This window comes from Dipteris shenzhenensis, chromosome 21 (genome assembly GCF_047967505.1).
Source record: "Dipteris shenzhenensis isolate YYH24624 ecotype China chromosome 21, Dip_SZ_1.0, whole genome shotgun sequence".
Lineage (NCBI taxonomy): Eukaryota > Viridiplantae > Streptophyta > Polypodiopsida > Gleicheniales > Dipteridaceae > Dipteris > Dipteris shenzhenensis.
The window spans coordinates 35,768,474-35,785,171 of NC_141616.1; the positions used below are offsets into that span (position 1 = coordinate 35,768,474).

General features: G+C 43.4%; 1 protein-coding gene across 2 annotated transcripts; it reads left to right on the forward strand.

The window, feature by feature from the left end:
• Window positions 1–2,287: 2,287 nt before the first annotated feature.
• LOC147888794 (TLC domain-containing protein At5g14285-like) lies at window positions 2,288–3,981 on the forward strand. 2 transcript variants are annotated; one of them, XM_087392824.1, is made up of 3 exons: window positions 2,288–2,352; window positions 2,451–2,536; window positions 2,949–3,981. In XM_087392824.1, exon 3 carries the CDS (start codon window positions 3,074–3,076, stop codon window positions 3,827–3,829), a length of 756 nt encoding a protein of 251 aa, XP_087248950.1. In that variant the 5' UTR covers window positions 2,288–2,352; window positions 2,451–2,536; window positions 2,949–3,073; the 3' UTR covers window positions 3,830–3,981. The 2 variants fall into 2 exon arrangements, with proteins under 2 accessions (XP_087248950.1, XP_087248949.1); XM_087392823.1 differs by lacking the exon at window positions 2,288–2,352 and having other exon boundaries at window positions 2,404–2,536.
• The last annotated feature ends 12,717 nt before the right edge of the window (window positions 3,982–16,698 follow it).

Genomic DNA, 16,698 nt, shown 5'->3' on the forward strand with positions numbered 1-16,698 from the left:
AAAAATGTTTTAGGAAAGCCAGTTATGAATGAAAAGGGCTATAGATACTTTATTGTTTCATTGATATATCTGACAATCACAACACCATATTCATGTTATGCTACTATTCATTGGAACAATTCATGTCAAAGCCAAAACAATCATGATTAAATGTAACCAAGGGAGTATTGAGATACATACAATGCACACAATAGTTTGGAATTCAATAGACAAGAAGTCACACTACTAGTTGTGTGATTACTATGATAGTGACTATGCAAGTGATAGAATACAAGAAGATCAAACCAAGGTTATGCATTTTCATTATAAAGCAATAATTTCATGGTAATCAAACAAATATCCAATTATGTCTTTGTCATCCATAGAAGTAGAATGTAGATCTCTCAAAATTGAAGCAATTGAAGTTATCTAACTCAAAAGTCTATTTTTCAAAAGAAAATATTTTGATAGCCTCAATCTATGGGACCAACTACTATTTCTTAGAAGGCCCCACCACAATTTGAGGACATAAATTGGAAGGATCAGAAATAGGTGGTGTCCAAGCTCACCAAAGAATGAAAAGGAAAGGCACCTGTTGTTGATCTACCGCTCAAGTAGCATCTAGCATCATAGTAGACCGCCAATGAGGATTCAACATGCAAGAATCTTGGACCACAGACCAAAGTTCCATTAGGTGCTCGAGCTCAGAAATGACCCAAGCATGGGAAACCCTCTATAACATAAAGGTAAGCTTCGTGACAATGGATGGATTATTGCAGCATGCTCCTTACTACAGTGAATTCCTTCTATAGTAGCTCAAAGCCAAGGAGCAGCCACCCTAAGTTGTGGACTCTCTTATTTACCATTCCGATCACAAAACCAATAACAATATACAGTGATAATCCGGTAGCTCAAGCACTTTCAAAGAATCTATCATGTCTTCTAGGACAAAGCATGTTGATGTGAGAGAGCATTTCAAACACTTGCAAAGAATTTGTTATATCATTCTAGTAGGACAAAACGTGTTGATGTGAGAGAGCATTTTATAAGTTAAAGAGCGCTACTTATTGACCTTACACTACAACATTATGGATAGCAAAGATAATATTGTAGACATCTTCACCAAACCATTCGAGAAAGAGTTTTTTGAGTCAACTGGAGGAGGGGCATCACCAAAAGGGGGAGTGATGGAAAGTAATGCTTGGTCCGTCCTCAAACCCCCAAGTCATCATCTTAACAGAAGGCCAATTTCATGATGTTGACGTGAAGGCGTTGAGGAAAACAATCTTGACACCATGTAAATAGCACATGTAGACATTGTGAATGGTATGCAAGACTGGTATGGATTAAATTTCACGTTAGGGCAAATCAGGAGCATTCCTAACGCTAATCTTTAATTGCATATAAGTGGGTATCTCTTCACTTGCAGACTTATGTGGTGTACTCTAGTCTCCCTCTCTCCTTTCCAATTTCACACAATGAGATGCTAGTATAATGCATATGTAACTTAGTATAAGGAAGATAGCTACACAATATTGATTTAAAATTGGCACTTTATACCATTTGGAATAGACAACGAGTGTATTACCATGAACAGATACATATAAATATATTCTCTATCAATTGTATTAGGTGAGGAGAGTGCGATGGTGAAATCACATAGGAATTCTTGAAAAATATTGACTTTTCGACCACAAACCATGCATTGGGATAAGGACAGATGAAATCATCTTCATGCCATATGTGAAGCATTGACTTTTTTACCACAAACCATGCATTTGGATGAGCAAGAATGAAATCATCTGCCATGCCATGTGTAAAGTAGGTGAACGAAATCATGAGGGACTTGATAGTGAATTTATGATGAAGGTACGAAGGAGAAGCTAACCTGTCAAGTAGGTAAGAAGTGAAGCCATACACTAAGTGGATTGTTGAAAAGTAGAGGTGGGAGCATCTTACATTGTTTTTGTTTTTTGTTAGGGTGGGGAGAAGATGGCTAGCACCATTTGAATGGCCATTCTTCGGGTGTATGTAAACCGAGAATGAGTGCATTGGATGCATTTGGGCCATGGGTGGTGGGCAACATGGTGCGCCATAAACACCCTGAGTTGTAGAGACAAAATCGTTGCTTGTGTTGAAGGCATATGGGGTCCTAGTCCTATTCCCAAGGCAAGAGTAGGGAAGTGAGAGCAAGATTCCCCTCAGCCACATCGGCGTCATCGTTGCATCAACCTAGCACGCCGATAACTATGAGGGGCAGGCAAGTGTCATTGTGGAAGGTGGAAGTGGCATGTGGCGTGTGAGGTGGCATAATTCTAGAAGGTGCAGAATCTTCTGGAGGGTCCCAAAGTAGATGCAACTTTATTTTCTAAAGTTCTAGAAAAATGTTTTTTTATTATAGTGCTGCTCAATTCTGCTCAAATCTGGAGCTCTAGCTGCGGTTGAATTGTTGCTTTTATGCTTCTGCGCAGGAATTTGAAGCTCTAGCTGCGGTTGAATTGTTGATTTTATGCTTGTGCGCAAAGAATTTGTTGCTGCCTTGCCCAGTTAAATTGAGGTGGGTTGAATTGTTGATTTCCGAAGAGACTTGATAATCTTTTCTCCAATTTAATAGATCTTCACGGCTACAAGATCTAGCTTGTAGAAATCATGGCCTTCTCCCCCCGATTTAGATCGAGTGGACTGTTGATTTCCTATGTGATTTGAATAGATCTTCACTGGGCTACAAGATCTGTCTCTGTAGAAATCTAGGCCTTCTCCCCCGATTCAGATCGAGTGGATATTTGATTATTGGGCATCTCAGTTCAAATTTGCAACAGACTTGAATGGCATCTGTTGATTATTGGGCATCTCAATTCAAATTTGCAACAAACTTGAATGGCATCTGTTGATTATTGGGCATCTCAGTTCAAATTTGCAACAGACTTGAATTGCATCTGGCTACAGACAAGGATTTTTTGTATTTGCAGCTCAGCTCCGTGAGAAAGTGCCTGCTGTGGCGGACATCTAGTCGAACTCAACTTCCAGCCGTTGACAAGCTTCGAAAAACTCGTGCACAGCTCTTTAAAAGCTTTAGCGATACTGCATTCGTGTGATGGAAACTTCTTTTGTTTCCGTGATCGAGGGATCGCCAGTAATCGTCATCTGCATTGGCTTCTTCATTGCCATCTATCTCATTGGTTTCTTTGGTATTTTTCGTGGTTGGAAGCGAAAATCTCGGTTGGAAGCTGCAAGCTGTTGCATGTCTTTCCTGCATGGAATCACCTCGGCGATTGCAGCAGCTTATGATGTGCTTCGGACTCCATGGGAACTCGACGCACCCAATACAGCTTATCAAAAGAAATTGATGGAATTTAGCGCGGCCTACTTTCTTGTAGATTTGTTTCATTACTTTCTCTTCTTTCCCAAGGAAGTCCTGTTTGCGCTGCATCACATAGCCACGTCCACGTACATACTTTCTTGTCGATATTACACGAAGCACGGTGCACTCTCAGTTTTGGCTCTCCTAGGTTTGGCAGAATCTACCTCTCTCATTCAAAACGTCTGGACTTTAGCACGTATTGCTCATGATGAATCTTTTGCAGCGAGGCGTATCTATTATTCCGTGTATCCAATTTTCATTACACTTTTCACTTTTGTCAGAGGGGTTCTTGCGCCCGTCCTCACTTGGAAGCTTTGCAAATATTACTTTACAGGTCAAGCAGATTCCGTCATTCCCAGATGGCTGGCATCTTATTGGATGACAACCGTCATTTTAGCAATCTTGGGTAGCCTTTTTTGGGTTTCTAAACTATGGGTGAGGCTTGTAGAATATTACAAGGAAAATGTGTATTCTTATAAATCAGATTAGAGATTTAGTCTTCATGTGGAAAGCTGTTCTGTGTATTAGCTTTGATATCTCATCATATAATCTGATGATAACTAGATTTAGAGAGCGCTTTGGTATTTTGTTTGACTAGGCAGTTAAGGGTAATTGCTGGTTTCACCTATCGAAGATTTGAGTGGCACTTATGTCATTTCATAAATGGTCTCTTTCTCAAATTGCTCCTCGTTATGTTGTCTTACTGCATCTTCGGGCTTATTCCACACTGTATCTGGAAAGTTTCTGTAGTCAGTTTTTGATGTCAAGTTGATTTGATTTATGCTAGGTTTCGTTGTCCATATTCTAGCTGAACACAAAAAACAATTCTTTCAAATGAGTTACCTCTTCCATTACTGAATCGACCCTTTGTGTATTTTATGAGCTAAATAATGGACAGGTAGCACCTTGCTCACATCTCGCTGTTTTGAAGGTTTTGCATCCTTTTACTTCAAGTCAAACAGGTATACACCGCTGTGGAAGTTGAGGAATGTAAGGTTTACTGCCATCAACCTGTGGCCTGTTATTAGCACTGCCTTGGCACATTTACATTCAAAGTTTCTTGGTGTTTGCATTTCTCACATTGAAAGTAATCCCCTTCCCTTGGCCATCTTGATTTTGCTTTGTAAAATAATAATCTTGGAGCTCCGTGCTAATGCGATTGTCACTCAGTATTCTGCACATGCAATGTCTATGCTCTGGTTCTTCAATGCAGACGAAGAGATCAGAGGGGATTGAAACTTCTTGCCAAAATATTTCTCATAGTTGGATCGCCTATTCCTAACCTGCTGCATGGATCTTTCCCCTATATTTTGGCTGGGGAAAAAATGTCCATTTTCCCCTATATTTCGGCTCTGAAACAGAACTACTCGGGTCTTCTATGCATAGCCATGAGAGATGCTATGAACTACTTAGGTATATAGTTTGAATTGGGAACACTACGTTCTTGTGAGGGAGCAACAAAATGAAGCATGCCTGAGACATGCAAGTTTGTACCACAAACAGATGGAACAGATTTTTAGTTTGGGAGCTTGTGATGTACAATGAAACTGAGAAAAGTTCTCTCCAATTTCCCTTGCAAGTGGCTTTTCTAGTCTCAGTTCAAGAAATTTGTTAAAGAGCTGCAGCAGAAGCTCCGAAATACAGCAGTAGCAGTGTTATAAGAGGAGAATAAGCAGCAGCAAAGAGTGAGGATTGAATAGGTGCTCATAAGAATTGGCTCAGAAACAAGGGAAAAACCTGGAGAGATGGGGTGGGCACATCACCTGGTTGTCTAAATTCACACAGCCATAGGTAAGTATGTGATGCGGGCCAGAGAGCTCAACAGGGCTGTTCTCCCTATCGTGAGCATAGATGCTACTCCAACACTCTTGCAACTATTAAATAAATCTGCCCTTGAATGACTAGTTTTGCTATAGATCTCGTGTAGCCTAACCAAATGTTCTCATACTATAGTTCCGTCCTTCCTATAGGCAGAGCTAGAAGAGGAGAGAAAGAAAGAACAAAAGAAAGAAAGAAAGTTTATTCATGTCCATGGGAAACCAACAGGTCTATGGGACAGCAAAAACCAGCTAATACATCTGTTCAGGGAGGGCACAGAGCAGCTCCCAAGGAGTGCTTAAAGCAACTCCGAATTATTCTAAGGTACCTACATTATAGAAATTAAGATAATAAACAGCAATACACTGAGGGTCTTTTGACTTGGATTTAAACTCCTTAATGGGGGCCACACCCTCACGATATACTGCCCATGTTCCATCCTCACTAGCAGCCTTGACCTTGGCCAGTTCCGCTGCCTTTTGATTCAGTTGAGCTCATGTGAGTTCGTTCCTTGGCTATCCATATCTTGGCCCCTTTCAGCTTGTAAGATTGGCAATGCACATATCCCATGTGCTGAGTGTAATAAATGGTGTGCCCTTTAGAGTGGTGAACATAAGTTGTGGAATCTGTCCCATCTTCATCCTCTTCTTCCGGCCATCTAATAATATGAAACGAGGCCTGGCGATTTTGATGGAAATGAAGCAACTCTCTCTCTCTCTCTCTCTCTCTGCACAAGCACAGCAGGGCCCAGGACAACTTGCTGGGCTGGACCCCCCCGAAGGTTTATATTACAGATAAAAAATTCTCAGTACAAGCTTTAGCTCCGAGGCTGATCACAAAACCTAAAAGATCAGATTACAATAGAGATCAATGCTCCTCTCTTGGCAAGTGCCAAGTGTCAGCTTCCTAACTAATCTCTAAGTACATGCCAAATACGTTGGCAGCTGTGGAGGCTTCCAAGCCCTGGATCAAGCCCTGGATCACTTGCTGAGGTGGACTCCTCTTGGTAAGCAGCCTTAGCCTCCCTTAAAATAGGGCATTTTACCCCTCTTGGTACTTGCAACAAAATTAATGAAGTATACCACCATGGCACCCATTAACTGTTAGCACTGCATGCAAAATAAAACTCTAGACTATTCCTAGTCACTGTGGACGTCCCCACTAAACACATGTGCGCACATAACATACATTAATTTCTCTGGTTGGTCGACCCTCTTGATCATAATTAAGGGGCTTTGACCAACAATAAAGGCGCCTTAATTATGGTCAAGTCTCTCCAACCGAGGTTGGACTATCTTGGTTCACTGAAGTCAACCCTTTTGGCCTAAGACAAGTCTCCCTGACCGAGGTCAGACCTTCTTGACCTAGGTCAAGTGTCTTTGAGCAAATTCAATACTTTGACCAATTAGAAAAGCTCTTTGACCATAGTCAAAATAAATAATGAAGTCTTTAACTATGATCAAAATTATACTTTTCTTGGAATATTTACAGCTTGGTGACATAATACTAGGGGTGGCTGCTTTGATTTTTTCCAAAGCCTCATTGAATGTATCCTCCTCTTTGAACCAACCTTTAGGGAAAAGACCCCAGTAGTAGAAGCTCCTGGAAGGAGCTCCTGCAAAAACTGCAACAAAAGCTCCTTCCCGGAGGGCAGAAAGCACTAGCAGTGGAATGAGAGAAGCAGCAGTGGCAAATAGCAAGGGTGGATGGGTCGTCACAAAAAAAGTGACTACCCATCCACCTGCTGCTGCTTCTCTCATTCTGCTGCTACTGCTATCTTTTGTTGGAGGTCAACATCTCCTGATGTCACCCAAGAGAGAGAGGGCCTTTCTTTTGGGTGTGCCTGCTCAGTGTGAGGCTAGGGTAGATGAGAGAGAGCCTGTGTTGTGGGTGTGCCCGCCCTTGGTGAGGGTAGTGTAGGATAGGCCTGTAGGATAGGCCACTGTGGGAGGTCCCACCCTTGGCAGGCTACTTAGGGGGCAGAGGTGGGCCGACTTTTTGGTCAGCCACCTAGGCTGCCTGTCGGCCTGCTTGAGGCAGGAGGTGAGCCCTTATAGGGCTGTGTGCTCAGCCCCTCAGAGGGCAGATCAGGGCGGCTCATATAGGGCAGGAAGTCGGGCATTGCTGCTAGTCGGCCCTGTAGGCAGGTAGGTACAGCCCCTTGTGAGGCCATGGCAGTCCTTTATAGGCAGGGTGTAGAGCTGGGTCGGCAATTCTTCCAGCCCTGTTGTGCATCTCCTGGAGCAGGATTGTGGAGCAGTTCTTCCACACCAGTGCACATGTCAGTTGTGTCGAGGTTGTAGAGGGGCTTGTGCCAGAGATCACTTGCACTTCTCTTGTTTCCTTCTCTCCCTCTCAGTGTGGTGTGTGTGAGGCATGCTCTCTCTCTCTCTCCATTTCTGTTCATTTCCGCTGCACTTCTCACATGGTATCAAAGCCATGGTTGGTGAAACCGGCCCTCTATAAAATCAAAGGGCAGTAGAACTACAAATAACCAGCCAATGCTTTCACATTAAAATATTCAGCAATAAACACAGATTGGGAGCTAGAGTGCCCTTGCACCAAGACAAAGACACAGATTGGCCCCAAACCTCGGCGCCCTTTTTGGTATTTCTTTAACTAAGTGAGAGACCCAGAATTCCAGGCTACAAAAAGTTTACATTCCTTTACTGTTCACTGCTCTCACCACTCCTGGCAGTAGGTCTCCATCCCTAGTCCAGGAAGCTTGCAAACAGCCCGGAACTGTTACTAGCAGCCCACTTAGTTCCCCACAGCTGTCTTTAGTGCCCAATTAGTCGTCCATTTGCTCAAAGCAGAGAAAGAAAGCATAGCAAATCTTTCTCCACTGTCCAAGACTGCCATGACCAATAGTCTCTCACCCTATGGGTCGTGCATATCCTGATACAATAATTTGTTTCCCAAAAGAGATCTAGCATCACAATATAGCAAGCACTATGGCAGTCACACCTGTACCAGTTGGCTAGATATCCAAGGAGCGGAGGGAGGGTTGAGCTATCAAGAGGAGGTTTAGAGTGCTGTTCGGATTGGACTTTGAGGATGAGCATGTGCGAGGAGCGGACTATTCGGGTGCCCAGCAAGGGGTGACTTTGAAGGGTGTTTTCAGATCAGAGAGGAGGTGTTCCTGAGGGACAGATAGCGAGGAGTGAAGGTATATTGGGCTGTCAGCCCTTCACCCTTTTACCCAGCTCTCTTCTTTCTTCAGCCTTTTGTCCCCATCTATTCCATCCACCTTCTCTTTTAGCTCAGCTCTTTCTTCACGCCAACATGGTGACTTTATTCAAGATGGCAGAGAACAAGACAAAAATCCCAGTTTTGCCCACATTCCCGATTGACCGCAAGTTGTATGGGCTCAACTACGGAGTCTAGTGGGTGATGATGGAGTTTGTGTTACAGTTGCATGATTTGGCAGGTTTCATATTGATAGGAGAAAGCTCCTGACAGCTGAGTAACGAGAAGCACTTAAGGCGTCGTACGTGTAACGGATGTGGCCAGAAAGTCCATATAGGCAGCATTGTCCCCAAAGGAATGGTGAGGGGCCTAGTACTCAGTTAGATAGTGTTACCACCGTGACAACGTATACTCCAACCTTCTAGTAGCACGAGGCAGGATGCAGTGCCAGCAGGCTTTCCGGATCCAGATGGAGGATTGCTTGCTTGTTTGTGGCAGCAGGACCTGCCAATCAGGTGCACGGCTTAGGGAGTCATTGATCGAGGTAGGATTTTAGGCAGGACCTCGAGCCACGAGAAGTTGTTCCCACTGACTCAGGTGACGGTATGTTATCAATATGTATTTTGTTTGGATGTTATGACCTGGTAGATCCAGAAGGGGTCTCTTAATGTTATGTTGCAGCTATTGTCTAATGAATTGGTGGAGATTCGGGTGGCTCAGCAAATTGCCAGTGCGGGAATCTAGACACAGTTGATTGCATGTCTCTTGTTAAACACTTGAGGCCTAGAAAGAGAGAGCCAAGCTACCGAGCCCCAGGTCATGAAGAAAGGAGAATGCATAAAGCTTGCAATAACCTAGCAATCCCCTTCCAAATGATTGTTGCCAATCTACAGACCTGTAAGCAATTGTTGAATAGACTCAACAGAAAGGCAATGAATAGTTGATTGATTCTTGTGAGCTGTTATATGCCCGTTGTCATTGGAGCACTAAAGTTCATCAATCTGGCGACAGTGTACCAGTTTAGACTTGAGATGGGGCTTCAGAGGAAGCTATCTAGCCTTCAGATACAGGTGTCCGGCCTTGCACCGGTGGCAGTATGAGTTGGATCAGTGTTCCAGTACCTTCTGTTGGAGTGATGTACCAGTACTAGCAGTTGGATTGTTGTACCAGATGACCCATTGTACCAGTACCAGACCAGAGTACCACCTCTGACATGGGAGCAACAGTTCCTGGTTTCTAGTGACCATGCTGAGGTGGTGCGCGCCAAGAGGGGCTTCTTCGACAGTACCTGTGGCAGTCCTCAGCGAGGAGTATCACACAGTGGATTTCTCGAGTTGTTCCACATGACATCTTTGTTCCATCTAGGAGGTCAACATTGCTGCCGTCCCACCCTTGGCAGGCTACTTATGGGCAGAGGTGGGCGAATTGTTGGTCGGCCACCTAGGCTGCCTGATCGGCCTGCTTGAGGCAGGAGGTGAGCCCTTATAGGGCTGTGTGCTCAGCCCCTCAGAAAGCAGATCAGGGCGGCCCATATAGGGCAGGGGTCAGGCACTAGTGGCTGCTAGTCGGCCCTGTAGACAGGTGGGTACAGCCCCTTGTGAGGCCATATGCAGACCTTTATACGCAGGGCCTAGAGGTGGGTCAGCCCACCCTCCCCATGCTAGTCGGTTGTATAGGGCAGGGGGTCGGCCATTTGCCCCCCTTGCAGGTTTGTTGTTTGGGGCAGGGGCTGACCCTATATATAGGGCCCCCCTCCCCTCATTTGTTTCCATTAGCTGGAGCAGTTCTTCCAGCCCGGTTGTGCATCTCCTGGAGCAGGGTTGTGGAGCAGGTCTTCCACACGAGTGTGCATCTCAGTTGTAGTGTGCCCAGCTCTTGAGCAGCCTGTTGTGCAGTGGTTTTACCCCAGTTGTAGAGGGGCTTTTGCCAGAGTTCTCTTCTCCCTCTCAGTGTGGTGTGTGTGAGGCGTGCTCTGTCTCTCTCTCTCTCTCTCTCTCTGTCTCTCTCTCTCTCTCTCTCTCTATCCATTTCTGTTCATTTCCGCTGTCACATCTTTATCCCCCCTGGAAGGAGCTTCTGTTGCATATTTTCAGCAGGGTTCCGAATATTAAAATAGTGTGCTTTGATGTTCTTTCCTTGAATCTCAACATCCTTCGCCATTCAAGACTTGTACCTTACTGTTATCTAATGTGTACCCCACTGTCATCTAATGTTAGGGTTTTTCCTGTGTACAATGTTCATCTATGTCTGTTGTGGGATGTGGACTTTTGATAGTAGGAAAATTCCTTTTGCCACAAGCTTAGCATTGCAGTGATATGTGGATACTGACGCGCGAGGGCAAGGCAAGACCCATATTTTATAACTTTTTGGGTAAGATAAAATGCATAATTACAAAATATGGTATGTTTTTTACTTTTGCTGTTTTAACCACATCAAGTTATTAGCCGCGTTCATAGTTTCTCTGTGCATGTTGACAAAGTTGTAAGTTCACAAACACAGAACGTACTCAAAACAGAGTTTTGTTACACACCAAAAGTAAACTTACAAGGTGTTACAAAGAATCATGAAATAACAAACACAGGCACGTAGAAAATGATTTATCATACATACAATGACATGGCATACATGCAATGACATGGTGAACATTATTTTTGAATTTGTTTGCGCTGCATAATGTCTCACTACCTTTGTAATAAATGTTAAAGCACTTCAATTATGAATGCAAGAAATAAGACATCAATAAAGGTTGTTGACTTGTCTGCATGCATGCCTTTATCATTGCAGTGTGTGCGTGTTGATTTTTGGATGGTAGTAACAAGGAGATTGTATGGCATTCTCTTGAGTGGATGTGTTTAAGTGTTTACCCACATCTTTCTCAAAATTCTGAACATGTAGAAAGAATGTAACACAAGTGCCTTCCATATCTAGCCTAATCATGTCATTAATTTCTCCATTACAAATGTGCATTACAATTTGGCATCCAGGTCATCATTCTCTCCCTTTCAAAACATGAACAGTGTCCTCGTGAAGAGTGCATAAGCATGTGGATTTTATATAATTATCATGAGTAGATAAATCCCCTCTCTACATTACCTACGACTGTATGTGTCCCATGTTGGACCATTTCCCCACCATGTGTTTCGAGATGAATAAGAGTTCTCCTTTTGTGTTATTTAGATCTCTTAAAGTTTGGGTCCCAACCGATCACTAGTAATACCTAGGAGGCGAGACAAATCCAACCTATCGCTTCAAATCCCTCCCCTCAGAATTGTATAGCATATTTGTAGCCTTGATTAAGAAACAAAATGGACACATGATTTCAATCTCACAATCATGAATGGAAATTGCAAGAGATAAGAAGATGCAATCGGCTTTTGTTGCAACCTCCATGCCTATTAATGAACAGTTTGCAGAAGACCACATCTTAACAAGACTACAAAAGAATTATGAGAGAATGTTCGAGTCTATCTGTGCCAATTGCTTAGCCTCTCAAGTCGACTATAGTACTCAGGGTGTTGCACTATGGGCATGCCAAAGGATAACGGATGGATGACAACTATCTTTGAATGTGTCAAAAGGTCCCTCATCTTGTAAAGCATTGTGATCTCTTCTTGTAGCTTCCCTGAAGCACTGACTTATGTTTGTGTCGTTATCAATAACTCTTGGCGTAGCCTTCATCAGGGATTTGAGTCTTAGTCAAGTTCTCGCTTCGAATCTTTAAGTACACTCTTTTTTGAGAGAGGACTCGAGTTGGCCTTTCATAAGTACTTGGGAACTTTCCTTACGATTCAATTGTAAGCATCGTTGTAGCAGAATGACACTCCCATTGGGACTTCTGCAGAGGGGAGAACGAGTTCTTCTGCATCCCAATTTTTACCTCAAGTTCTCTGAGAGTCTTCCTGCATGACTCCAACTCTTGCATTCTGGCTATGTTAGCTTCACACTCACCCTTCAAATACCTCAGGTGGTCTTCAGCAACGCTGATGCAGGCCTCGTAGTCCTCCACGCTTGCTTCCAATGCCTCAGCTCTAGTGGTAAGACGTCTGTGCTTCTTCCTGAGAGGCCCCGGCAGTCATTCTCCACTTTGTTGCCTTAGGGACTCCGGCCACCAACGCTTGGGGAGGATTTCTTCTTTTTGTTCCAAAGATCTAACTCTCGCCTCTCAAACCTCTCTATAGACCACTGGATTGATCGTATAGAAATACCTGTACAGATCTATGAGGCAGGTTCCTGTTGAAATGTTATTTCACCTTAGACCAAAGATCTAACTCTCGCCTCTCAAACCTCTCTATAGACCACTGGATTGATCGTATAGAAATACCTGTACAGATCTATGAGGCAGGTTCCTGTTGAAATGTTATTTCACCTTAGATGTTCTGATTGAGTGACGACTCTGCAAAGCACTCTTTTTTCTGTAGCGGTGTGCAATTTGCTGCACCTCGAAGGTCAACTTCCAACCCTCTTATTGACTGTATCATTCCTTCTCGAGTGTTGATGTCGTCCATGGGCTGCAGACAAATACAGGTCGGCAAGCTACGCAATTTGTGTGGCATCTTGCTCAGGTTGATCAGCCATCGAGGTGAGCGAACACCTCGAAAGAGAGCTTCTTGAAAGGAAAACCCGAAGAAATTCTTACCATCCGATGAAGGTGAGGGCCGGGGGAGTGCCACCGCAGCTGGGCTCCCTCTCCAGCCTCACCCACCTCCATCTGTCTGCGAATGGCTTTTCAGGCGCCATCCCTGAAGCCATTGGAAATTGCTCTCACCAAGATCTCTGTTTTCATTCCTCCTTCGCCGAAAGCTGCAGGAATTATTACAGTCGCGCGATTTATCATCCAATGCTCTCAAACGAAGCATCCCTGCACTCGGGAACTGCATGGAACTCCGGGAGGTGCATCTGAGTTACAACCAACGTTCTGGAATCTCCAACGATTGCAAATACAGACCTTGCCTCGGAGAATTTGTGGGTGGCGAAATTCCTCAGTGAGTAGGGAGTAGAGCTCCAATCTCACAAATGTAGACTTGGGTTGGAACAAGTTTGCTGGAATTGTAGCAGAATCTCTTACTGAGCTTCAAAACCAGGCAACACTGACTTGAGCGGCAATAAGCTCTCAGGAACAGTAGCTCTGCTCGGTAACTGCTCCTCCCTTAGATATGCTACATCTGAGCTCAAATTCTCTCTCTGGGAATTCCCTCCCTCATGGTTAGAGCTGAGCGCATACCTCCATGTGCCCCGTCCTTATAGTGAAACCGAGACTTCACCTGATCCCGTGTTCACAGAAAACTTATCAACCTGCAACATTTTCATCGTCACCCGTAAAAATTATTCTCTCGATTTTGTAACATCTGTAAAATTTCAGGTAGTTTGGTTATATTTTAGCTAAAACCCTGGCAAATTCTCGGGAAAAACCTTCAAAAATTGAAACCCCGAGTTTTGTGATTTGTTGAGAAAAATGTTTTCTATGAACATTGGTGATGAATCTCTTTGAAATCCGTTTTAGCGAAGAGCAACACAACCCATCTCTAATAATGGAGGAGATTGATCAATGCGAGATACATGGGAGTATCCTAACAAGGTGATAGTAAGTTTATGAGCAAGTGTTAAAAGGGATGAGTTCTTGTCAAAGATGAAGTCCAACCATAAGAGCCAGCTATCATCGTTACATTATTAACCACGAACACGAGGAAAAAAAGATGATGACCCGTAGCAACTTAGAAGAGAAGACCCTTCCACATGTCACAAAAAAGGAGCTTGGGGAGAGGAGAGGGAGCGGAAGGGGAGAGTTGAGTCAAGAGAGAGAGAGAGAGAGAGAGAGAGAGAGCGCGAAAAGGGGGGGATGGAGTAAGGGGAGCGGAAGGGGAGAGTTGAGTCGAGAGAGAGAGAGAGAGAGAGAGAGAGAGAGAGAGAGCGGAAAGGGGGGGATGGAGTAAGGGGAGGGTTGAGTCGATAGAGAGGAGAGAATGCGGAAAGGGAGCAAAAAGAGAGCAAAAAGGGGGACTTGAGTCGACGAGGTGTTGTAGAGGCAGGGAAACAGGTAGGGAGCATGAATTAATCCTTTGTAACTTAGGTTAATTAAGGATCCAAGCAACAAACAAGCACCTCTCACCTTCCTCTCAATCAGCCTCCTACCCGAATGTCTCACACAACCACCTCCCAGAATTTTCTTCAAAAAATTAGCTACTATTTGCGATTGATTTGGTTGGATTATATGTGTCTTTGAGGAGAATAGAGCGAGTAGTGAAGAAGACGAATGGATTAGCAATTTGATAAGTACACAAGGTGAATTGATTAGCAATTTAAGAACCGATCAATGCATGTGCCAAAAGGAGCTTTGAGTGTTTAAAACATGCATTTGTTTTGGACTTGGCCATTTGTTAATTACTTTTTGGTTGATCTTTTTCCTTGATTCCAGCAAAGATAAGAAACGAGAGATCCATTGGATCTAGACGAAGGAAGCAAATTGGATTCCTAAATCTAGCATTGATTTTAAAAGCCAACACAAAATCTTTCAATATTTAGCTGAGATGGAGGCCTACCTTGTGGAATTTAATTCACAAACCACTATTGCTGGATTACTCGAAACTTTTGTACTGTACTAATTGTATAATCTGTAGAAGATAGAGTCGCATTTACAAATGGAGGTAAATGGAGTGATCATATGCGTGCCTTTGCACAAAGTGCTTCATACGCTCCACCTGATGTTGAGATGATGGTCACAAATTGGATCTCTTGCAACCACTTACATTACCCTTAAACCATAGCCACTTATGAGCTCATTCACATCAAAAATTGATTGAACGATGGGAGTGTAACTCAAGCAAATGCTTTCTGCTGGGCTGGCTAAGGGAAGATCCACCTTCAGATGGCAAGTGGTTGAGGATGGTCATGTATCTTTGCCCATGCAAAGCACAGGTCTAGTACTTGTCCATAGTCAAAATTCTCCAGACTCTTGGGGAGAAAGATGGAATTTCGGTCAAAAGGACTCAAGTTCTGGATGCTCGGTGAATAAAGGGGTAGCAAGGTCCATCTAGAGGCAGGCGGCTAAAAGCCTGCCTTGTCGACGAGACAGATGGGCTTTCCCGACCGTCAAGGTCAAGGCGTGAGGACAGGTTTTCATATGCAACGTTCCTTCCATTTCAGCCGATTTTGCAGGTAATAGTGGTGAGCGGCGCTGGCCTTAATGAGGGATGTATAGGTCATCGGGAGAGGCCAAGGGAGAGTGTAAGTAGGAAATGGGAGGAGAGCGGTTTGAAGGGTAAAGTATTAAGATAGGTCAAGGTTTGCAAGTGCTGGCAAACTTACATTTTATGGAATGGCTTTTTTCACATACTACGAGCTCATCAAATTTAAAGAAGCTCTCGAGCGAGCTTCTACTAACAACGTGTGAGCACCTTTGGTGCAATTTGATGTTTTTAGTGGCCTTTCACTCCCCGTGACAACATCCAAGTGATCGTTTGTGGATGATTTCAGTAGTCATCTAGAGCCATCTACAAAGTTATAATTCTCAAATTCTAGCTTATCAAAAACCGGTATATGAACATTAAGTGTACTTAAACCCTTTGAAATTTACACACACACACACACACACACCCTTCCTCTCGGCGACCCTTGCTTCTTGCGGGTGTGCCTACAATTGGTTGACGTAATATGCAATGTGTGGGTTGGATAATACTTTGACCACACTTACAAAGATTGCTCATTGGCATAGCGAGCTTTGTAATTGTGACTATACAAACTTGTTTGACATGATATAGTATTTTGAGGAAGCTGACAAACATCAGTGGGAGTTTTCCTATTCCATTTAGTGGTTCATAAGATTGATTCTTTTTATAGCATTCAGTGGGAGGAATATATAATGAATTCTTTGGCTTGGGTAACTCTTTGAGGACCCTTGTAATTTTATTATCATTTTGCGTGGCAGATTGTTGGGGACCCTTGCAATCTTTAGGTTCACTAATACTCTAATGACACTTGCAAATACTTTGGCTATAGTGTAAGAGTAGAAGGAGCCTTCATGTTGGCCATATTGTAAGGTAAAGAAAGAGCCTTCACTTTGTGAAATATCTTAGCCTTTTGTACTTACTATGAGATTTGGTAAATCTAAAATGTTTATTGTTGACTTATGCCTTATATAGCCCATCTTTATTTAACCTATTAACAGCAGACACAAGGAAAAAAAATGAGGACACGTGGTAGCTTGGATAGCATTGATTAAAGAAGCCAGCACAGGAAGATGGAGGCCTACCTTGCAGCATTTAATTCACAACCACCATTGCGGGATTACTCGAAACTTTTGTATTGAACTAATAGTATAATCTATAGAAGAATAGTTGCATTTATAGATGGAGCTA

What these genes read in the sequence shown, in the direction of transcription:
- LOC147888794 (XM_087392824.1), top strand. Translation starts at nt 3,074, where the DNA reads ATGGAAACTTCTTTTGTTTCCGTGATCGAGGGATCGCCAGTAATCGTC.